The 24380-nt window shown below is 39.8% G+C and overlaps 2 protein-coding genes across 4 annotated transcripts in view; one reads left to right on the plus strand and one right to left on the minus strand.

The window, feature by feature from the left end:
* MAP3K7CL (MAP3K7 C-terminal like) overlaps positions 1 to 9659 on the minus strand; it is a 46033-nt gene extending 36374 nt beyond the window's left edge. The window contains exon 1 of one of the 3 annotated variants that reach the window (XM_027805056.2): positions 9333 to 9659. In XM_027805056.2, coding sequence (XP_027660857.2) covers positions 9333 to 9513 — 181 coding nt within the window. In that variant the 5' untranslated portion in view covers positions 9514 to 9659. Of the gene's footprint in view, positions 1 to 1750; positions 3624 to 9332 lie in introns of those variants that run through there. The other 2 variants (XM_055703418.1, XM_055703417.1) reach the window with 2 other exon arrangements.
* Positions 9660 to 12831: 3172 nt separating this feature from the next.
* Positions 12832 to 24220, plus strand: CCT8 (chaperonin containing TCP1 subunit 8). Its single transcript, XM_055703413.1, has 15 exons — positions 12832 to 12987; positions 14510 to 14600; positions 15204 to 15283; positions 16401 to 16550; positions 16825 to 17005; positions 17709 to 17770; positions 18438 to 18575; positions 19015 to 19193; positions 20135 to 20201; positions 20282 to 20369; positions 20480 to 20595; positions 21843 to 21914; positions 22111 to 22275; positions 22682 to 22801; positions 23990 to 24220. Exons 1-15 carry the CDS (start codon positions 12928 to 12930, stop codon positions 24065 to 24067), a joined length of 1647 nt encoding a protein of 548 aa, XP_055559388.1. The 5' UTR covers positions 12832 to 12927; the 3' UTR covers positions 24068 to 24220.
* Positions 24221 to 24380: the final 160 nt, after the last annotated feature.

Consider the following 24380-nt stretch of genomic DNA (forward strand, 5'->3'; position numbering starts at 1 on the left):
CAGACACTATTTAAAAATACACTTTAAATATTCTAGCATATGAAAGATGTTCCAAAAAGAAATTAAAAAAAATGCTTTGCCTAAAACTGCACACAGAGGAAAATATTCATTTTACAGATTCCTCTGGGTACAAACAATCTCATTTTTGACAATTTCTGATGAACTTACTTCTGCAGCAAAATTTGTTAAAAATCCCACTGTGGAGGGATTTGGTCCCCTTTACTGACATTGGAGCTGATCAAGGTGAAGCTGCTCCACGATACAGAGAATCGATTTTGAAAGCATAAACATTGGTGAGTCATGTCCTTTAACTCCACATTACCTGTAGAATTTCCAATACCACCTGGACTGCATGGCTCAGAATTTGCCAAATGCTAAAAGTTAGATAGTATATTCCATTTGTCTGCCATGGTAACTGAGTAAGTGCCCTCACACCAGCCACAAAAATAGAATTTCTTTGTTGACCTGATCTCTTCTTGCAGTCCATAAGGATAACCATTTCAAGTCTGCATGGAACTGGGTAGGGAAGTGTTTTTTATTACAGCAGCTGTTATCCTAGGTGAGATCAGGACATGCAATGTGATGTAATCAAATTGCAATTTTCCCATCCAGAAATCCAGAACCAGAGAAAAATACTTCTTTTTTAGCTTTCAGATAATGGAAAGGTATAGATCAAATATACATTATTTAGTCTTGTTGCACCTCACAACCTAACATCAAGTCCTGAGAACTGGAGCAACCAACAGAGTGCTTCATTACTGTTCTTAGATACTACCTTCCAGTCTCTTTGCCTGGGTAGTATTTTAACACAGGTAAAATAACGTTCTCCCCCCCAAGCTCTACACTCATAAATGGCTGAACCCTATCAGATTAAATTAAGTCATTAAAACAGCATGAAACATACATTGAGCACTGACTTAAAAAATAGCATAGAAGAAACTTTATGATTAATGGTAAATTGATACAAAGTAGCTGAATTCACTTATATAGGAACATACAGATCTAATGAAGGACATTGTTGCAGAGAAATTTTTAAAATGGCTCAGTCAAGGTAATGTGGATTTACAGGAGCTGACACAATTTTTTACACCTGCCTTAAAACTATGTGGAAATAACTGCATCTTGAATCATTTGAAAAGCTGACTGATGAAGTCCATCACTTCCACAGTAAACTCTAGGCAGAAATTGTGAGAAGCTAATTCTGCTGAGAAGAAAACTGAAGCTTTTGAGATATGATGCTACCAAAGATCCTTGTGTATCTCTTGCATGGAAAATAAGGTGAAAGCTAAAGTTAGAAATATTACTGGAAAAGCCTCACTATTGTCAGAAATCAACAGGTGCAAACTTACATGCTTCACTCACATCAGCATAGAGATGGAAATAACCTTTAGAAACTAATTATGGGAAGAATGATGGTGGGTCTTCTCAAGAGGGAATGATGAAGGAGGATATGGATAGACAGTGTGCAGCAATTCACTGGGAGATCAGCAGTCAAATGTTCAAAGCCAGCATTCGCTAGCATTGGCTAATGCAAACACCAGCACTTTCTTGCAAGCACTTAAACACAAATGCATCAATTTTGCTTACCTGTGCCACTAAACTTAACTTTGCCACTAAACCACATCCAACTGTCCCAGGATAAAAAGATAATTCTGTCATCTTTGTGCAAAAGTGGAGTAATCACTCCATTTTAGCTGCACTTGCCCTCCCTTAAGGAAGGAAGTTTAGCTTAGCATAGTGAAGAACTTACCTGAAGTACGAGACATTACAGCCTCACATGATGATGGATGAGGCCATCATGCTCTCATGGACACATGCACAACACTTTCAAGTTAACACACTCTTTCATGAAGTTTTGCTGCTCTAAGGAAGAAATTAGCATCCAGAAAAATGTGGCAAAATCCCCAGCAGCAGCTAGTATTCCGCCCATTCTTGAAACCTCACTGCTGATTCAGCACGAAAACTGCCTTACTTAATAGCACGAGTTTCAAACATAGAGGAGAAGATTAGAAACAATAGATGTTAGAATATTTATTAGCAAAAAATTTTCATTGGTAATTGCAGCTTAGAATAGTCCAGGAAGTCCTCACACCTCCTCTAGGTATTTATGTTCCCTCCCCCCCTGAAATGTATGATATTATAACCAGCAGGAGCTGAGCAGACAGTTCAGCAGTGCGTTAGATATATCAGGCATATGACTGTCACACAATGGCAGGATGTATGTACATGACTTTATCTTGTTCTGTAGCATGAAGTGTGTTAAACAAGAAATCATTATGGTTACAAAGTCAAAAACTGTCAGACTTATGACCTGCTTCCCTATGTAGAGTTGGTTTGGAACCCTTGTGCTTCTCTGATATGGTCTTTAATGATGGATGCTCATGCCTTTTCCCCCATGAACCCAAATTCAGCCAAAACTGCTTGTTCCAATGAAAGATATTATATTTTTATCATATACCTTTTTATAAAGACACACTAGGGGGAAAAAAAAAAAAAGACTTTGCTCTAAGAGATAAATTATACATGACAATTTCAAAGGCCACCTTACCCAGGGACAGACAGCTCCTGCCCAAAATCAAGACTCCTAATTTTCTGCTGGCAAGTGGACAAGACAAAGCAGGGTAAGGACAGTAAACTGCTCCTTTTAGAGGGGGGAAAAGAGCACTTGAACTTTGTTCTTCCTGAATGATTACCCATGCCCGTGAGGCTGACTGCAAGTGAAGGACCAAGCATTACAATTTTGTCATAACTAATGCCACACTTTTCCTCTTATCACAGGACTTTAAAAACGAAGAAGCAGATACTCTTATGATCTAACGTACAGGACTAAGCCAGTGATAATAATACTCCAGAATATTCCCATATTAAGTCACCCACACAATGCTGTTTAAGTGCAATACTGACAGGGAAGACTTGACATAATCTAATTAGCATTAGTCAAGATGGCATATCACTTTTAGAAACGACATAATATTGATATTTCTCACAAGAAAGAAATGCAAATAGGCTTTGCCATCCGTTTCTCACTAAAAAACAAAACAAAACAAAATGGCCACCTTTTTTGTACAATTTTGAGTACTCCACGGAGCAGAATTCTAATGGTTTTATCACTTAAACTGAATCATGTCTGCTACAGGATTTTTGACAGATTGACAGTAATGACTCTCAAACACATTCATTACCTTTGAAAACCCGTAATTCCAGACAGCAGAGAATAAGCACTAATTTGTTATTCACTCACTTACACCTACTCCGCATTATGAATAGAAGCAGCCCCCCGCGGAGACCTGCTCTTCAATGCTGCCCCTTGGAGGGCACGTTCGAGAAGTTCATCCAGCTCACACCAAACGTTGAACACTGCAAGAACTAGAAAGGACAGTATAATGTTGTACCTTTTGAATTCTATTACTATTCTGCTACTGACTGTTCACCAGCACGGCATAGTAATGTGAAACTCCTTAATCACTTTAAGAAATTGCCTTTGGTCCAGCAATTTTTGTCAAAAATCAACTTTGATTCCCCATATCACGTTCATGCTATCCCCTAATGACATCCTGGTTTAGATTTTATGTTTTTCTTCATGTGGTCATCCACAATAATACAAGAACAACATTAAATCGTCAAACTAAACCTGTAATGAATCTTTTTAAAATATCTTTTTCTCCCTTCTTTTTTCCTTTTTTTTTTTTTTTTTTTTAAAGCTCTGTTGGCAACACCAGCTAATTTTTTTAGCACCATGAATTATATGCAGGCTGCTGGAGCTCCTGCTGGAGCTCTCTACGTCTTGCTTCTCATGTGAGAGTAACAAGAATGCCACCTTCCCAGGGAGGCAGCAGAGTATACTGATCTTGAAATTATCTGAATTACAGGCTCCTGAATAAAGATGTTTAAGATTCTCATCTTTCAAAATACAGCAGCTCTACCTATATGCAAGAAGCTTCATCATACCTTGAATGCCTTTCCTTTAGATGAGCAGTTAGATGTTAATGTCTGGTAAGTGACCGTTTCAGATGAAATGTTAGAAAACCCAAGACCACAGTCTCAAGCAGCTGTCAAAGGCATCCTAAGAAAAGCTGTAAGGTATGTGGGGTAGCACATACATTTTTGGGGGAAAACTGTACATTCCAGGTCACAGTTTAGATCATCAACTTGTCTGCCACTTGAGTATTACAAGTCTTCAAACACAGTGCTAAATTAGAAAACTACTACGGAAATACCTAAATCAAAAATTACTCACATTCCGTTCACTTAGATTCTACAGTTTTACAGGCATAAATAAAATTACAGTGGTTTAAAATTAACAAAACTAATAACTAATAAAACTCACAATTCTTGAAATGTTAAATCCAATAATAGAGTGCTGTTTACTAGACCTGGAGAGTTTGTATTACCACAGCTTAGTGGTTGATGACATTTCAATTCTAAATAAAAATTACGAAAAACATGGCATATAGACATGACGGACTGCTTTTGAATTTTAAAAATGAAAAAAAGTAAGAAAAAGAGAACTGTTTCAAAATATTTGTTCTCTTAAAACTTTTTTGCAAGTCATAATTGCCATAATGATTAAAAAATAGTGAAAACTGAGAAACATCTAATTTCACTTGCTGATGAAACCCCTTTAAGTTCTGAATATCCAAGTATTACAAGGCTTTTGCTATTCAGCTTCGCACCACCAGTCACAGATTTCACCATAACCTCAATTAAGCCTCCTAAAGTGAAGAAATAGACACAAAAAGTTAAAGCAGTAGGTTCCTGTGAAACTGTAAAATGTTATGCAGAGGATTCTTTCTTTTCTCCGAGACTTCAGAGAGAAACGTTGGAAGTACTTATCTGGAATTTTTTAACACAGGCAGCTAGAGATAGACGCACAGCTGAAACCCACCTTTTCTTCAGAGCTGCTGAGAAGTCTGCAGGAGGGGTCCTGAGGCCTTTGGAACCTTTTGGAACCACATATACAATAGGAAACTACCTGTAATACCACTTGTTCTAAGAGTTCCCTTATGTTTACCCTGTTGACAGTCCTGGGATAATTTATTGTAAGCACTGAGTCTGACCACAGATTAACTGAGTAAAACACGGTTACTAGTAACTTAACCTACATCATCAGTGGGTAAAATCATAAGAATTTATTTTTATTTGGTTTTGGGTTTTTTTACAGTACAAATACTGTACATGGCACCCTTAAGAGCGTACACTCTGTATTTCACTGTTTCAGCTTGGACTGTGATTCCAGTATGTAAAATCAATTATTAGCTTTCAAATTCATAATCCTTTATATGTCTTATCAGAACAGAGCATTTTCTTTTGTAGTTCTGTATGTGCCAGTGGTAACTGAAATTCAAGCTCGAAGATAAATTGCTGGTTAGACTGTATTGCAGAGGACTGGAGGCATGGAGGCACAATGAAGTACCCCACTAGTTGTGAGTTCAAATTTCAGGGACTCTGCAGGCTTGGAACGGAGGCATGAAACTGCTGATGAGAGCAAAGGGAGCTACACTTGCATTTCAAAAGCATCGTAAATGGAATCACACACTGCTGAATGACTGCTTTGGGTTTCCCATCTTTCCTATAGGTATCTTTCTGAACCCTACTCCACTGTATTTTTCCAAGTTCATGCACAAAGGAAGTCTAATCATCAAATGTCTCTTTTGTTAATAAAGAAAATTAAGCTCAATTGGAGCAACAATACAGCAGTATGGTTTGGAAACCTGTACACTCTGCCTTCCACCACTCCTTTCTGCGAAGGTAGTGTCTTCTGGGCTGATCTATCCAAACCCTTTGTAAGTGGTCAAACAAGACAACTGCTCTCTGAGAGCTTCTTCAGGTGTTGGGAACATAGATGACTCCCTTCTAAACCTGCAACGTGCTGATGTTCAAACTAAGAGAGCAGTGGTATGGCTTGCTTTCACATATTGTCCCAATTCAATCACTGGTTTAGTGTCTTCTGCTGTCTCTTTGCCAGCTGGCTGACAATAAGGACATCTGTTAGTGGATCAGAATAACTGATGTGATGCTGGAGTATGTGTTTTGGACCATTTTCATGCAAGAGAATGATTAGCAGAGCACCTGTTGTGAATCTCACACATCGCTTACTGATGCCTATATTTTAGTCAATTGAACTCAGAACCTGGACCATAAAGATGCATAACAAACATTTAGACATTCACTTCACTGGACTGTGTTAAAAAAAAAAAAAAAAAAAAAAAAAGAAAGAAATTAAGAAGCTCAGATGCATCACAGACAAAATTTGTTCTTTGCTAAGGAATGAACACCTAGCCTGCAGAGTCGGCAAGGTAAACGATTTTGATGATGAAAAGAGTTGGGACAATTATCCTTCGAAAGAAAAAAAGGCAGAGGTTTCTTTACCACTTGATTACTGTTTCAAGAATCTTAATTCCCAATACAGGGTTTGGAATTAAATCTGGCTGATAGCCAACAAGGAAAACTACTGATACTGCCGAGTCAGGGATGTGGTGTTGCCACCTTCACCTTGGAACTCGTGGTAACATCCTTTAGCTTCCCTCAGCCTAGTTCTCCCATTCTCATTTCACCCATCATTGTGTAGCATGCAACACGTCTGGAGATCACACACTTAGCAAAGACACGCAAATCTGATTGAACAAAGCAATACAGTATTTTGGTAGCTTTATATATCGTCATAGCAGAGTACAAATATTAGTTCCTGATTTTCTTATAAAATAAACCTCCAGGACATTAGCGTTTCTTTTGTTGTACAGATTACAACACCAGTACATTCACAATTACTTCTTTTGAAGTTATTAGAAAATATTCTCTGCTTATTCTTTATATGTAAACTGTGTTGCACTGCTTAAATGATACTTTAGTAACTGTCCATAATTATTTTATTCATATCTATATGTTACTTCATTTTTCTCTACTGCGGAACTTAAATAACAGCAGTATAGTCTTCAGCTTAGGTTTCTTAGGCAGTAGGTGATGCGTCCACTGTTAAGACACGAGATCACACTTTTGGGATTTAGCATGTAATACTGGGGACAAGTCCTGTGCGGTAGTCCCAACTTCTTGCATTAATCCATTCCATGGCCTTTGGCCCTTGCTGCACTATGGCATGATTCCCTTATTGTACAATGTGGTAGCACGTTTGTACAATGTAGTACATTGTACATCTCCTGTTCTGCAGAAGTGCACGGCATTTATTCATTAACATTTCTTTAAAAATTTCAAGAATCATGTAGGAAAGACTATGCATTACTGTGCAAGCTATGTTTCTTAGATACAGCTAGGAAGGTTATGCAGTGCAGAAATGAGAGCTGCAAAAGTGTCTTTGGAACTCTTTTGATTCACATCCAAGCACTGATTCAGACCAATTTCTGAACTGCTGGCAGATATATGGGGCTGACAGAGTAGCCAGGAAATAATGTGACACACAGAAGCTCCCCAGGTCATGCTGGTGGGTCACGCTCTATGCTGGCAGCGTGGAGAGTGCTCTGTGGTCCCGGGGCCCAATTCAGAGACAGGTGGGCCAGGAGACTCCCACTGACCTGAGTTCTGGAGATCTAACAGATTTCTCAACAGGTATATTCAGATGACACATAACTAAGAACCCTAAAATTAATCCCTAAATAAAAATGGTGACAACATGAGAAGCAAAATTAATAGTTACTTAGAAAAGGTTTTTAAAATTATTTGGGTAGACAAACAAAGACTTTGTCCTGAAAATCCAGCACTGTTTTAGACCATCTGAAAATTCTGGATTGGGCATTCAAGTCAAGGCATGACACAGTGAAGAAGTAAAACCACAGACCTCAGTGGCCCAGCACCAACCAACACAGGTCGTGGTCTTGACCTTTAGCTACATTTTTTTTCTGCTCAGTGTCTGCAGAATTGAAAGAAATGCAAATCAGGTGTAGTAGTAGCTTGTTTCCAGGAGTCTGCAGACAGTTGTCATTTATTTTACTCTTCATGACTTCATTTGGGTGCTGTTTCTGCAGAATGCTTCATCTATTCAATGTCGAGCCCACCATCCTCTTCGACTATTTCCCATCTTTTCTAATTACAGCCTAAAATCCCTATGTCAATCACTCCTCAGTCTGATGTTCTCCAAGTTTCCACATCCACAAAGGTACTTATATATTTTTCCCACCCCAACAAGAACAGCTGAACTTTCAATAGCAGTTGGCTTGTATTTCCAGGTATTTCCAGGCTCCTGTGCACTCCACTGGAAAAAAGTTCCCACATGACCACTTTGAAAACTGAAGAGAGATGTTTTGCTAGCCCTTATCAGATCCTGGATTTGACTTCCTCATGCAAAACAGAACTTACCACCTAGAAGGCGTCATCTTTGCTAATTATGCTTTCTTTTTTATGACATCAAAACCGGAAAGACCTCAAAAATTTTACTTTCTCTCATGAAGTAGATGCTCTTGTATTTTGGTGTGTACTGTACCAGTGTCACAACATGATTTTATACCTTGATTTTACCTGCAATACAAAATCAACACAAACAGCAATGATTCCTTCCTGAAACTATCATGCTTTCCAATCTTTTGTTTAGAGGAACCTCTGAATCCTTGCCACTTGTGCAGGTAGAATCAAACATACTGGATGCTTAACTCTGCTGGGAACTGTCATCACTATATTAGCATATTAACATTTTCAAACAGTTTAATCTACTGATCCCATGCAAAGGCAATACTCCTTTAAAATCTCCAGAAGTGCTCTCCAGTGACTCATGACAATTGGATTAGCTATAGCAGAAAGCACATACACTGAGGTAAGAATACACGAACGGTAAGGAAATCTTGCTTTCCTGTCTAGCTTGCAATCCTCTGCACCAGCAAGCGAGATAAACCCAACATGAGGGTAACGTTTAACCCATGAGCTGTGGACCAATGGCCTAAGAAGTACTTAGTTGATTAGAAGTACTCTAGTTGATTAGAGTGCTCTTTCTCATTATGTCACAAGTGAGATAAGCACCATCTGGGAAAAACTGATGTAACTGCTGCTGGTATTATTAAGAGAATTATGTTCACCCTGAATATTCAGCCCTATGTGGCTCACAGTTCTGTTTCAGGTATATGTATGATTCTCTGCAATCTAAGTATGATCCTCAGGCTTCCTTCAAGGTGCCACTCATATTTTTTCATTGGCCAGATGTCAGTTTTGTTGCACACACACAGTCAGATGTTGTACTCACAACTTCAACAGAAACTCTTCTATGCCTTGTTTTCCAATTGCTCAGGCTCCCACTGCTGAATAAGCAAATAGAAATTAATACTCTGCCCCTTTTAAGAACTTCCCAAGATCTTGTTAAAATTTTACCATCCTAGAATTTGACAAACATGTGCCTACAGATAAGCTGGGGATTTCCACGTGTACGGTAATAGATTTTGGCTGGTGAAAGGGCAGCCAACTGCCAATAGCCAACCCTCTGACCTTTGGATGGTCTTTTAGCATGGCAGTGTCTGTGCAGAATATAAATGGTGTAGATGAGTAGCTAAAAAAAGACCAAGGCCAAGTCAAAGTCATGATTAGGCAGTGAGTCCCAAATAACTCCTGGTTATAACAGAAAGAGATGTTTTAGTGATACTTGAATAGAGATTAATATATACATAGATTGTATATACTCATAATCACAAACATACATATATATTTTAGCTTTAGTGGTATTCTGGCTTTAAAAAGTGTAGCTAGCATAAGCTTCAACAAAAGCACTGTACCAACAGGGCAGTTCCAGAAGTATGTGAAGACAGCATAAGGCAGCACTGCCACGGAGAGACTCCTGCCCTGCCTCCCTTCATCTCTCCTTGCGCCAGCCCAAGATTTTGCACAGCCATGCAGCAAGCAGGAAAGCTGAAAGCTGGCCGGGCTTCTTTTGGGTTAGTCTTTAATGCAGATCTGTTCCCTAACCTGGTTCATCGCACGGGTGCACAAATGTTTGGCAAGAAAGGATTTGAGAGAAGGAGAATGCAGAGGTGAAACAAGCAGCCAGAGATGGGACTGTCTTTGTGGCCACTGTCCTTGCTTAAAATACTGGACCTGGAGTGTGGAATCATTGAGCAACACTAACTTTATCACTCTGCAATACTATAAGTAGAAACAAACATGGGTAAATTTACTCGTCCAAGCAAAAGCAATAGTTTTTGCTTTTTGCAGTGAACTGGACAGCTTAAGCGCTGAATAAGAAGAATTGAGTCTTTCCCCCCAAAATTGCTTATCTTACTCAAGCAGAGTTGATTTAGCAAGAAGCACTATGCAATGCTGCGATGATTACTGTTGGCCTGTGTGAGCTGACACTGCTTTCTGCTGTAGCTCAAACATGTATGCAACCTACATTTCCTGTATATAATCACTTGAAAGACTAATTAAATAACACCATTTTAATTACTGAAGACTCAGAAAGGGAATGTTGCCTTCTTAGTAGGACGAATGCTCGTAAGGTTAACATGCCACAGAGCCAGGCAAGAATAACCCTCGATTCAATTTCTGAGCTAAAATTTACTAAGGCTCTGATGAAGTGAGTGCCTTGGAGAGGCCAGTCCTGAAAAATCAGAGAACAGAGTTCATAACTTATGAGAAGATAAATATTTAGCTTTTCTTTTTACGGAAAGGTAATAATAAATGTAAACTTGAGAAGTGTTTTTAATAGTAAAATCCCATTTCTTTAGCACCCTACATACCATTGCTTTGATTCTTCTATTATTTGTCTTGGTGAAAATCAAGGAAGGACAATAATACTGATGTACACCAATGAGGTCAGAAACATTTCTTAATACAAAACAGTACTGTTTAGGGCATTATCATTTAAGCCCAGGTTGGCAATCCACCTAGGCAAGTGATAGGATCCTACAGGAGAAGAGCCACAGACTGCCTGGCTGAAGACCGCATATTTTTCAGGGAGCCACTTCATCGCTTAACCATTCTATTTACTAACTGGAAAAAAATGTACTCATGTTAAGTCATGCAACAATGAGGTAGCTATATCCAGATGACTGCACTGAGAATGTAAAATATATGGTAAGAAAATGACAAAACTTTTAAGTGTTGATGTAGTACTAGAGACTCACCTGAGTTCATGCAGGGTATTAGTCACAGAGAGCTAAATCGCATCTTGCAGTTACTGATCAGCAGTCTAACCACTTGAACCATCTTTCGTCCTTGCCTTAAAATTAATGTCTCTGATTAGAATGCATTCAACTATTGATATAGTGCCTGTGACTTCGTGACTATGAAAAGTCTTACGCATTGACTTAGAAGTACCTCCTCTGATGTCCATGCGTAACAATAGATTACAGAAGTTACTTTATAAAATACAGTTTCTGGACACTTGGCTGTAGAACAAGAGAGACATTTCCTTCTTTCCTAGCTGCACTGTGGTGCAGATACATTGGAAAAGAGAAGAGAGGGATGGATAAATGGGGTGATGCCACCTATGCCAAACCTCAACACCTCCTTTTGAAGTGCCCAAACTCTTGGTCATGATAGTCAGGGCTGAGTAGGTTCCCCCTAATCCTTCAACTGGCATCTGCCTCTAAATGCTTCTGGCAATACTGCATGCACATTCTTTGAAGTTCATTCATGGGGTGCTTTATGTAGTTTGCTTTCTGTCACCACTCTTTTTACACTGCCATGATATGTTACAGGTTAAAACTGATTGAATGTTAAGAGTAATAGGATGATAAAACTAAACCAAGTGTGGCCTCCTGAGGTTAAGCAACAAAACATATCAAGTGATTTCATAAACCTTGCAGGCAGCCTACCTGTGCTGCAGAGGTGAAGCAACTCAGTCTGTGTCGGGTTACAGGCTCTGATACCGCGTGGCTTAAACGCATTTCTAAGGTTTTGAAGTTCTCATCTTGGAACAGTATGTTTGATTTGTAGTGGCACAGAAGCAAAGTTAATAAAACTTAACAAACTGAAAGCAGTTCCATATAGAAGCAGTTCCACTGTCTCCTGGCTGGACCTCAGCTACCTGTAGCGATGTCAAGGTGAGCCTCCAAAGTGCTCTTCAGCACGTCCTGCAGCACGTGTATTACTTAGGCTTACCCCGGGTGATGAAGACTTGATCGTAGTCTTCCTATCAGGAAATTTTGCTTCCATTTAAACAAATCGGGTTCGTACTAAGCGAAAATACTCGACCAGAGTCTGCACAGTTTTATTACCAGGTTTTCCCATCAGCGGCAATGAAGGCTCTTCCCTGTTTTTGGGACATGTATCCCTAAATATTCTCAGATAAATGTCTGGGAGACTGTCTACTCTGCTGAAGTCAACAGCGGGACAAAGGCTCTGAGGGAGCCACCGCGGCCACCGCCACAGCCCTGCCGGGGCTCCCTGCCGGGGCTTTGCACGGACGATGCCCCCAGGAGCGGCCGCCACCACCGAGCGGCCCGGCAAACAGTGTGAATCATACAGCACTATCTTACCTATTTCACAAAAACACTACCTGGGCTCTTTTCCTTTTAACGAAATGACACAAACGTTACATAAATACTGCACAGTGAGATGAACCATCGACTTTGGGTGGTTTCATTTCCCTAAAGCAACACGCACAACCACAGGACAAGCCAGGCACCCCTCAGGTTAGTGGTCTCTCGACGCTACCCGTCGGGTCCATCCTCCCTCTCCTTCAGAAACTCCGCGCCCTTTCGCTCCCCGGAGGCTCAGCACCCCCCGCCGCCAGCGCCGAGGAGCAGCAGGGCTCCCCCGGGCGCTCCCAGCGCAGCCGCCTCAGCCCGCCGGCCGCCTCCCCGCGCCCCGCCCCGCCATCGGCCTTCTCTGGGCGCAGCTCGTCCTGTCTGCGGGCAGCCCCGCTGGCTCCCCGCCATCGACCTTTTCTGGGCGCAGCTCGTCCTGTCTGCGGGCAGCCCGGCTGCCCCCTCCGCGCCTGCGCGCCCTTCGCCTCCCGTCGCCCCCTGCGCGGTGCGTGGCAGCAGCGGCGCGGAGATGGCGCTGCACGTTCCCAAGGCCCCGGGCTTCGCCCAGATGCTCAAGGAAGGGGCGAAGGTGAGAGCGGCGCCGGGCAGGCGCTGTTTCCTCAGGAGGGTTGTGTTGGGGGGGCGGGGGGGAGCTCGGGGGTCTTGGCGTGGCGGCACGGGGAAGGTTCTGGAAGGCCGGCGGAGGAGGGCGGCGCCTGGTGCACGCGGCCTTCGAGAAAGCTCTGGCAGCCCCCCCCTCCTGCCCGGGGCGTTGCCCCCGCCGGCCCGGGGGCACCCGCCGCTTCGCGGGGCGGCGCTGCCCCGACTGTGCTGCCCCGGACCGGGCGCCCCACTGGGGGCTTCCCCTGAAAGCACTGCCATGGGAGGCGGTTGGTTTGGAGAGCTCTTATAGGTGACGGCAAAATCAGCCGGCCCCTATAGATTTAGCTGCTCAGAAGTGTCCCGTTTGTTATATACGTTCCTTGACAGTTTTTCTGTTGCTGTGCCCGTAAGAAAACTACTTTCATGAGTGTTGTATATTTTCCATATATTTGCTTTCTGTAAATCCATTTTGAATGTATTTTATGTTAAACGTAAATTTTGGTAGTAGTCAAGGACTATGCCTGATGAAGCAGAAGCTCTCTTGGAATAAGTGGGACAGAAAGCAGATGGTTGTGTTTTGGTTGTTTTTTTTTTTTACGGCAGGGGAATGCAAAAGGATTTTTTGGTTGCTGCTACTTGATAGAAAGGAAAGCTAGCTGCTCAGAAGGCCTTTTATTTTTCTTTTCAGGATATTCCTTGGAGTCAAAGAATGGTTTATGTCAATGGCAGAGGGAGAGCAGGGAAACAGAATGGCCTAGATACAGGTTCTCCCATAGAGAATTGAAGGCCAGAATGGCAGGAGATGTCTTTCACAAAACAAGGAGGCGGATGGTGTTCTGAGATACTTGTTTTGTATTTATAGAGTAAATATTACTAGAGATACTTTTCTCGCTTCTCATGGGTCAGGGAGTATGTTTTACCCTGCTCTTTCTTCTTTCTTAAGGCTCTTTCTGGGGATCCCACCTTTTCTTAAGGCTTCCAAACTGAAGCCAGGTGGATTGACTTCTCAAACACAAGTGTTTTATCATACATTCTGCTGAGTTTTCAAACCACACGTTTGGAAGCAGAACAGAGTTAAATGGATTTGGTGCAATACAGAGTTGTGAATAAAGAAGCATGTACAAAAATGCATGTTTATGAAGCTGTGCCCCTCTCCAATCTGGTATTAGTTGTTTTCTGTGTCTCTTTGGCATGCCACTAACTTTTTTGGAAAGTTTAAGATAGTTTCCTGTATTGAAAGTTTAGTCCCTGTTCAAATTTTCTGTTCAGAAGCTTGTTGGGCCTGTTGAGCAGCCTAGTTGGGGAGGAGGAGACAGTAGTTCTTTTCTCACTGTCTTTGGGTAAGATTTAGTTTCCATTCAAACTTTTAAGTGAAATACCAATTTTAAATTAATCAAAAACTTTCATGGACTCAGTAGATTATTGCTGCTTTGATGAGAAATGCCTAGTTCATTCCTTTCTTTTTTGTTAGAAAGCCTAATTCTGAGCAAAATGTTTTTCCTTTTTAGCATTATTCAGGACTAGAAGAAGCTGTCTACAGGAACATCCAGGCATGCAAAGAACTTGCTCAAACCACCCGTACGGCTTATGGACCAAATGGTAAATAAGTCCTAAGATTATTGTAGTGTTTTTGAGCAAAATGTTATGTTTGAAGAATAAGCCTACCTTGACAAAGAAGCAACTGTTTGTTTCTTGAGGAAACTTTTTGGACTTGCCCTAGAACTCTTAAATATATCGTCATTGTGGCTATAGAGATCAGAGTTTGTTTCATTATCTCTTGAGTTATATGCTATGTACCTGCCTTTGCCAGGTTTATGTACCAGGTGCTGTGTCCTCTTTGCTGTTTCGCAGCTATATGGAAGACTTAAATTAAAAGAAAGATAATAACTTGGTAGGTACTCATAATGAACATAACCATACCATGTCCAGTCAGATATACCAAAACAAAAGGTGTGCTCCAGTATCAGTTAAGTAAATGATGTACTAATATTTCAGAAGAGAAGACTGCTTATTCAGAAATTATCAATTTCCTCTTAATGTAATATACTCCCAGGTGTTATTTTACAAAAATCTTTTAGGCCCTTAAATTATAAATAGGGCTCGGGTTTTAATGTGTAAGATACACTGGAAAGTTATGAAACAGTATCTGTGTACAAAATTACATTTGCCTAATGAAGGATTTTTAAAATCCCCTCCCATTAGGAATGAACAAAATGGTTATCAATCATCTGGAGAAGCTTTTTGTTACAAATGATGCTGCTACTATCTTGAGAGAGCTAGAGGTAAGTTTTATGGTTCTGAATGTTAATGAGGAAGTACATGTCACCCTGCCAGATTTACATATGTCATTTTGTAAATCACTTATGTTTTTCACTGGATATAAGTAACGTCAATGGGCTGTATCGACAGTGAGGAACAGAACTCTCTTGTAAAGCAGCATTGAGTAGTTGCAGAAGATGCTTAATGATTGCCTACTTTTTTCCCCAAAACCACTGTAGATTTAGAAGAGGGTATGTGTAGACAATACAGTGTCTAAAGAACTCTGAATGAAGTAGCTATTGCATTAATCTTCCAGTGTTGGTTGTTGGCATGTTCTCCTGTCTGCTTAAATATGTTAATTGGATTTAAGAAGCTGAGCATATTGCAGCACCCCCCTGTGAATACAGTATGTGTGGAAAGACTGACCTGTCCTAACCTTTTTCCCTTACTATCAAATTCATATTTATATCACAACACAAATAATGTTCTACTGAGTACTATACGCACTGATAAAAATAGTGCAGGTATCAACTATTTCCTTACTTAATGCATTGTGTTAGTGTTTGGTATAAGTAGAATAGCTGTGGAAGTCTCATTCTGTTTTTTAAAAAAGAAACTGCAGACTACTTAATGAGTCTTCCATGTCACAGGATAGAATTACATTTGCTCTAATTACATTCAAGGATACAGCAGTTTTATTGATAGTTTTCTTTGAAAGAAAGTAAGCAGAAAACCCGCTAGAATTAAACTGTAATTCAGATGTCTGTTTTTGAGTGTTACACATGAATGCAGCTTGAAGATCTAAACTTCAGGCTGCTTTCCTGTTGCATTGCTTTGTGAAGCCACTGCATCCTGTAAGAAATAGCACAGAACCGCTATCAAGGATGTTTAATTTATTTTCTAGGGGGAGTGTTCAGTTGTCTTGATTTTATTTTTTTATCTGTGTTTGCACTTTTGCTTATTAGGGAGGTTAGCAAATTAAGATAATCTGTGCTGCTTTCTTTTCCAATTTTGTGCATTCTTAGTGTCTTTAGATACAGTTTGAAATAAGAGAGCTTTTACTGGATGCACAGAAAAACGTGGAGCTGTAGTCTAGGTGGGGTGTTAGTAACTGAGATCTGTAACTTACTTCTTTTAAAGGTCCAGCATCCTGCTGCAAAAATGCTTGTGATGGCTTCCCACATGCAAGAGCAAGAAGTTGGGGATGGAACAAACTTTGTCCTTGTCTTTGCTGGAGTTCTTCTGGAGTTAGCAGAAGACCTTCTAAGGATGGGGTTATCGGTCTCAGAGGCAAGTTATATTGCTATTGCAATTCACATAGCTTGAATACACGTTCCCATTGTTCTTGAGTCATAGTGTTGTAAATTGTCTGCTTCCTTCTGAACTGATTTTTTTAGATAAAGATGTATGAAGAACAACAGTTTATATTTTATAGCTTGTGATTGATTGCTTCCCTTATAAGCTTTTGCATTTGATAATGTTTTATGACCCTTTTAAAAGGAGATTCAAGCAGTATGAATGCATAGTGAAGTGGTGTAGTGAATATTTATTGTTTACCACACAGGTGATTGAAGGATATGAAAAGGCTTGCAAGAAAGCCCTAGAAATTCTTCCAGACTTGGTGTGCTGTTCTGCAAAGAACCTTCGAGATGTTGAAGAAGTGGCATCTTTATTGCACACTTCAGTGATGAGCAAACAGTATGGCAATGAACAGTTTTTGGCAAAGCTTATTGCTCAGGCCTGTGGTAAGTGGACAAGAACAGATGTGTGCACGCATCTTATGCTTGCTTATGATCATGACTCATGTCTTCATGTAAAGATGAAAGGTACAGTTAGTTTATCAGGTAGAATTGGACGGAATGCTTTAGCCTCTGAAATTAGTATAATCTTTTTCATGTTGAACTCTTCCTTGAAGTGGCTTGGGAAAGGTCTGTTTCCTACTAAAAGTTTTATTGAAATAGCTTTCTAGGTTTTTTTAAAGCAGAAGCCCATCTTTCTTCCTCTTTATCATTAAGATGATTTATTATGCTTCAGGTCAGCCGTTACACTAGTAACGTGTAACTCAGCCTCAGAACAATGGAAGCAAGACTAGTTGAGTTGTTGTTTTCTCTCTAGATCTCCAAGAAAGAAAATTGGTGTTTAATTTAAGTGTTTTCTCAAAGTATTCTGGGTCAGACTTCACTCTTGAACGTACATGTGTAAATGGATATTCTGACTCAATTAGCTGAGCAGCCTGAATAGATGTTGCTTTCTGATTTCCAGACTGTAAAAACAAAATTTCTGTTTCTCTTGATGCAGTTTATTAGCAGATCATAATTGCCTTAAATTTAGGCAGGCATCTCAAATCATTAAATTTTAGTACTTTAGAAACGCTCCAGGCATTATTTATGATGTCATTAAGCAACACAAATTCATTCTTTTTTTGTCTTTTTCTTTTTTTCTTGCCAGTTTCTATTCTTCCTGATTCTGGTCATTTCAATGTTGATAATATCAGAGTGTGCAAAATTGTGGTAAGTTGGAAGTAGCTAGTGTTGCTGTATTACCAAGGTAAACAGTTTAATGAAAGTTAATTTTTAGATCTTTGAAAGTGCCTTTTCTGTTATTTCTGTTGTGTTGTAGCATGCATAATTAGTTTTGGAAATTCATCTTTACGTTCCTTATTTAGTGTCCAGTAGCAGCTTTCAGAAACAAAAATCATTAATATTTACAGTTTGCACTAAATCAGATACACAAACTTAATTATACACAGGGATGTTGATTGCATCTTTCTTGTAGAAGTAGTCGCAAGACTAGGCTAAGATGTAGGCTGGCAGAAATGTGGCGGTCTAATCTTGTGTTCTTTTTGTCAGGCTTTAGTATGTTACATAGGATTGGAGCAAGTTTATATCTAGTATGAGTTTCCTCCTTTGTTTTTTCCCTGCTAATAAATACATTACAAATTGAGCACAGGAAATTAATGTTACAGGCCTTAACCTGGACTACCAACTAATCTTAAAATGGGAAACTGTAAGGCACTGTTTGATGTTGCTAGATCAGCTGAAGTCTTACTTTTGCTGTGGTGAAAACAGAGGTTGCTACATTCGAATGCATGTAAGGACTGCCTTTCATAAACGGTAGTGCAGCTTTATGACAACAAAAGATCAATAATATGACTTTCCCCCATTCCATTTGTTTCAGGGTGCTGGTATCTCTGCTTCCTCAGTACTGCATGGCATGGTTTTTAAAAAAGAAACTGAAGGAGATGTTACTTCTGTCAAAGATGCAAAAATAGCTGTGTATTCCTGCCCTTTTGATGGTATGATAACTGAAACTAAGGTATGTTAAAGCTCAAAATAAGTTGCTTATCTATTTATGCTCATGTGCTTTTATTTTTAGTTTTAGCTATAAATATTCTTGACACTTGGTCATTGAGATATTTTTGTTAATACTGCGTTCATTAGTTTAAAAAAGTTCATAGAAAATGTCTGCACCTAATTTTGCTTTACAGGATTTTGGGAGTTGGGGAGATGATGTTGCTTTTGTTGGGTTGTTTGAGCCAAACTATGTGCTAGAATGTCTGAACCTCAGGGTTGTCTAGAGATGGTAGAATTGCCCGTTCTTTGACTTGTTTCACTATGTTGCCTGGGAAGGGTGGCGGTATGATGAAATAGGATGACTTGAGGTTTGTGGATAGGTTGGGAGACAAAGTGGTTTGTCAAAATCTTTTAGGCATGCAGTTAACACTGAATTGATAACAGTGTATGTGTTTTACTAGGGCACTGTACTTATAAAGAATGCTGAAGAACTGATGAATTTCAGTAAGGGAGAAGAAAATCTAATGGATTTGCAAGTCAAAGCTATTGCTGATAGTGGTGCAAATGTAGTAGTAACAGGTGGCAAAGTGGCAGACATGGCTCTCCATTATGCCAACAAATACAATCTTATGTTAGTCAGGTAAGTACTAGAGCATAAAAACATGTTATCTATTGGGTTTATGAAATGTGCTTACCATTGAGTGCCTCTTGCCTCTCAAACAAATTAGAAACAAAATATTGTAGACTATTCGGTTTTCTAGTGGATCAAAACCTGCACTGCAATTTGGTTGTTTCACAGCTTATGTTTCTTGACAGTATTTCACCTCTGTGTGACAGCTCGGTGGGGAGGAACTTGTGTATATGGTACTGTTGTTCTGGTGTAAGTGTCTTTATGGCACAGCTGAAATCTATAATATCAAAATCTGTGGATCTAGTAAAGAGGGATGTGGCCCCAAGGGCATGGGGGATTGTACTATAATGGTTCCTCCTGGTCACAGTCCTTGTGATGCTTCAGCAATGATGAGATGTCTCTGTGCATCACTAATGTATTGAGGGATGGAGGAACTAATTCGTAATACTTTTCATTTCGGTAGGCTTTAAATCTTCTTGTTTGTAAATAAAGCATGTTTGTACGTCCTTGAAATACATTCTGCATGGCATAAAGTTAAATGACCAGCAGTGGCTCTCACATCTCACACAAATAAGTGGTCCTTTCTTGAAAGCTGTGACTGTATTGGTGGTGTCCAAAAAGTGAATTTTTGGAAATGGAGCACGATACTGTAAACTTTCACGTAACTAGATAAAGTTTGCTAAAGAGGTGTTGTAAGGATAATTCAGGTGTTACACACTAGAAGATGAAGTTTGATAAAGTATTTGAACTACTTTGTTTTTAAATTCTTAGGAAGTAGTCTTTGCATAGCATCCCTGAAAATAGGTAGTTATAACTTGAAAGAATAGATGAGTGGATTTTATAACTTTACACAGGAAATTGTAGATGTCAGTAGTTTAAAAAATGCTGCCAAGTTAAGAGAATACTTACTCATATGTGTTAACATTCGTTCTGGAAATTTGTTGTTAAAGGTTGAACTCCAAGTGGGATCTGAGAAGACTGTGCAAAACTGTTGGTGCAACAGCCCTACCCAGACTGGTACGGACTTTTCAAATGAGGAGCAGAAGGGAGAGCACTGATGAGCAGGTTCACCTCTTAACTCCTGTTTTTCTTTCTAGACTCCCCCTACTCTAGAAGAAATGGGTCACTGCGATAGTGTGTATTTGTCAGAGGTTGGGGATACACAGGTCGTCGTGTTTAAACATGGTATGTACGTTCTGTAGAACTCTTAATGCTGCTGTTCTAGAAGTACGATGTTCATGTGGGTTTTACACCTAACAACCTTAATTCAGTAATGTACGTGTCTGCCTGAACAGAAAAGGAGGATGGTGCCATTTCTACTATACTCATTCGTGGATCTACAGACAACCTGATGGATGACATAGAGAGAGCAGTGGATGACGGTGTAAATACTTTCAAAGTACTCACAAGGGTAAGTGGCTAGAAAGCTTGTTATCGAACCTGAGCTATGAATCAGTTTGAGGCAAGACTTGTGCTTGTTTGCTGCAAAGGCTGTAGCAGTTACTTACATTGTCAGTTTAAGAGCCTTCCTGAGGTGCAGAGGAGGCTGTGTAGTATTGAGGTGTGGAGGGCTGTGCTGAGAAGGTTGCTGCTGACGTTGCTGTGAACACAGTGTACAGAAAAGATGGTGCTCAGCGTGTACTCAGTTTTCCAGTAATAAGCGAGTTCTTGAAGATGGATTAATTCTGCTGCTTTGTAATGGCAGTCAGCTCTTTGTTTCCCTAAATGGTTTTTAATGTTCCTTGGAAACCAGGCACAGAGGAAAAGCAAGATAGCTTGCTTTGTCAGTGGGGATCAGGAGGAACTGACCAGTTGTAAGCTGAATTTCTAGTTCATTGGTGACAAGACATGCTTCCTCTACATACTACAGAAAATGCTTTATAGGTGGAAGAACTCAGTTCTGCAGAGTTGTTTCTGTGAGGTTTTGTGGACTTCATTCTTTCCTTTTTTTTTAAGTATAAAAGGAAATGTTTGTATATTTACTCAGCAGGTGGCATGCAAAATATTAAACTTTTGTTTGATGCTTAATATCCTGTACATACCAAGACATGCACATTGATTTAGGGTACTGGAACAGCTATAGACTCCACATTTATGATTGTCTCCAGGAGCTGTCCTGACTTCCGATTTAGGATGATTACTTTTCTGTTTAAAAGACTGGGAGTTCTTAAGTGAATGCTGGTTTGCCAGAGAGTGTACAAAATGCTTAATTTAAAACAAAACTCCGACACCTTGTGGTATTTGTTGACATGTTAAACTTCAGTAGATTGGTTTCCTGCATGATATTTCCCAGTAAGTTAATGGAAAAGATGAGATAAATCTAGGAATTTTTTTATTAGTGAAAAACTGAAATTACTTTCTCAGAAAAAAACAACCAAACAAACAAAAAAACACCAAAGAAACCCCAGACACAAAGCTCAGTACTTTATTATTTTGTTTTTTACAAAAGAAGCTCTTTTTACTCATTCATTCCAACATGTTTGAAGAAATTCTGGTAAATTTCTCTTGTATTGCATGTTTATTCTGAAGCAGATCTTTAATAAGCTTGTGTGGGTTAAAGCTCTATTGCATTCTTGGTAGAGTATATAAATTCTAAAAAGTGAAAATAAATACAATGCTTTAAGCAAAACTTTGCATTTTGGGATGGTCTATTCACAGGATAAACGTCTTGTTCCTGGAGGTGGTGCAACAGAGATTGAATTGGCCAAGCAGATCACATCTTACGGAGAGGTACAGCAAATGGGCTTTTTTACTTTTTATTTTGTTTTATACACACATATGTGACTTACAAAATTATATGCATATTATTTTATGCCAAAAAATACATGTGTATTAATGCACATAAATCAATAGAAAATGGGGGGGGGGATGCCTCCTTATCTTTGTTTTTTGAAATGCTGACATATGGCTTTCGACTTCACTTCAGACTTGTCCTGGGCTTGACCAGTATGCCATCAAGAAGTTTGCTGAGGCATTTGAAGCCATTCCTCGAGCACTGGCAGAAAACTCTGGAGTAAAGGCTAATGAGGTCATCTCCAAACTTTATGCTGTGCATCAGGAAGGGAACAAAAATGTTGGATTTGATATTGAGGTAAACAGTCTATCACAGTACTTGGTGTTCTGCAGTACAGGGTTGTATTTAAAAGTACTTCTATCAATATGAAGTGTTTATAGATTAAATTATTGAAGCTCTGTGTTGCACAGTCTAAAAGAAGGACTTACTGTAATACTGAAGTGTGGTCTTTTTCATTAGCAAGGAGTTAAATGTAGTGTAGTGGCCTCGTGTAGGGAGTAAGGGAGACAGTGAACTAATGTGATGGAGAATAAGTCTTTAGTAATTACTGGTTTTGTCTTCCTGCTAATGGATGAGGAATTTCTGAAGAGGGAAGATGAGATCAGAAAAGTGGTAACTTGCTCTAAACCTGTAACCCTGAAAACCCGGTAATTTGCTCGGTAGAAGCCTGACAAAGCTTTGAATGTTTTTCCCTGTCTGACAGGCTGAAGCTGCTGCTGTGAAGGATATGTTGGAAGCTGGTGTGTTAGACACGTACCTCGGGAAATCCTGGGGTATCAAGCTAGCTACAAATGCAGCAGTAACTGTCCTGAGGGTAGATCAGGTAAGCTTATAGTAACTTAGGCACTGAATTGAAAGCTTTAACTCAGCGTGAAGAACACTGATGCAGAATGCAAGGTGTAAAAATATGATACTTGAAAAACGTGGGTTTTTTCTTTCTGAAAGCCAGGAAGTTTGTTCGAGAGTTCAGAATTTGGAGTGCTGCTTTCATAGGAGCACTGTTAGTGGGTTTTGGGGTTGGTTGTTTTTTGTTTTTTGTTTTTTTAAGATTTGACAGTTGATACTCATATCCAGGAAGTTATCCTAACTTTCATAGGAACAAGGCTTAACCTAAGAAACCTTCTGTGATACATTGTTTTTACATGAAAATCCAATGTTAGGAAAAATAGAGGTCATAATCTTAATGATAAAATTATTTGTGTATTTCGTGGAACTTCAGCAAAAATGTACTTGCATGTGAAATTTCTGTAGATTATTATGGCAAAAACAGCAGGCGGTCCAAAAGCCCCTAAGCAACAAGGACATTGGGATAAGGATGACTGGAAAGATGAGCCTGAAAAATAGCTCTGTTTCTCTAGCAGAGAGGTATCTGTGTGTGAGTGCATGCATCACTATACTGACGAGCACATGGCAGATTCTGTCTCGAGGACGTGTAACACTGCTGTCTTGTGTGTGCTGATCGCGACATTTTTATCGGTGCCTTTGCAAATGAATTTTACTTCTAAACCCAAATTTTTACTGAAAGGATGAAAAGTGCCATGTTACTTTTGCCTTACTTTTCACTACAGCAAGTGCAGAAAATGAGCCTTGAACATGGTAGGACTAGTGGAATTCATGCTTGTAAAGTGTGATGTTTGACTCAGTAATTCAGAACAATAGCAGTGATACTTACACGTCCTGTAGTGTGCCTCCTGTAAAGCAGTCCCTGTAAACCAGCCTATTTGAGCACTCACTTTCTGTAGACCTAACTGAAGCCTTAATTTGCATGCAAAAATGAGGTAAAAGCTCTTTTTTAGTGTATCAGGGCTCAGCTTCTGCCATTTCCAAGAAGAAAAACCTAATTTGCAAATATCTCAATTAGATGGATTATAGTATTCACTGGCTTTAGTTCAGAGTAGGGAAACTGCATGAATTTAGTGAATGTTGTTGGTCCAGCATCATTATGGCTATAGGTGGTGCAAGAGTCTGATTCTAACCTTAATCTTTTTCTGCTTCCCTGTTTATCTTCAAGATCATCATGGCAAAACCAGCTGGTGGCCCTAAACCTCCATCAGGAAAGAAGGACTGGGATGAAGACCAAAATGATTGAACAGTTTAACTCTGCTTCTTAATTTACATGATTATGTGCGGGTTTTAATATTCCAGTTGGAACCTGTCGTGATGTTCTGCTCTAAGTTATGAACGGTGTCTGATGGAGCACGGAACTTTAAAAACACTTCAATAAATGTACTTGCTGTTAAAATGCTGTTTGGGCTTGTGTGACAGGGTTGTTCCCCATTTGTGGATATGCAGGCATCTGACTGACTGCGGGTGAGGTGGGCTGACCTTGACTTGCTGGACAGGGGCAGAACTTGAGCTGGAAAAGCCTGGGGGTTGAGAAAAAGACAGGGAAGGTCACAGAC

This window comes from Falco cherrug, chromosome 2 (genome assembly GCF_023634085.1).
Source record: "Falco cherrug isolate bFalChe1 chromosome 2, bFalChe1.pri, whole genome shotgun sequence".
Taxonomy (NCBI): domain Eukaryota; kingdom Metazoa; phylum Chordata; class Aves; order Falconiformes; family Falconidae; genus Falco; species Falco cherrug.

Coding starts and splice junctions, on each gene's coding strand:
- CCT8 (XM_055703413.1), top strand. CDS start 12,928: ATGGCGCTGCACGTTCCCAAGGCCCCGGGCTTCGCCCAGATGCTCAAG. Junction 17,771..18,437: donor TCAGAGTGTGCAAAATTGTG/GTAAGTTGGAAG, acceptor CATTTGTTTCAG/GGTGCTGGTATCTCTGCTTC. Junction 22,276..22,681: donor ATGTTGGATTTGATATTGAG/GTAAACAGTCTA, acceptor CCTGTCTGACAG/GCTGAAGCTGCTGCTGTGAA.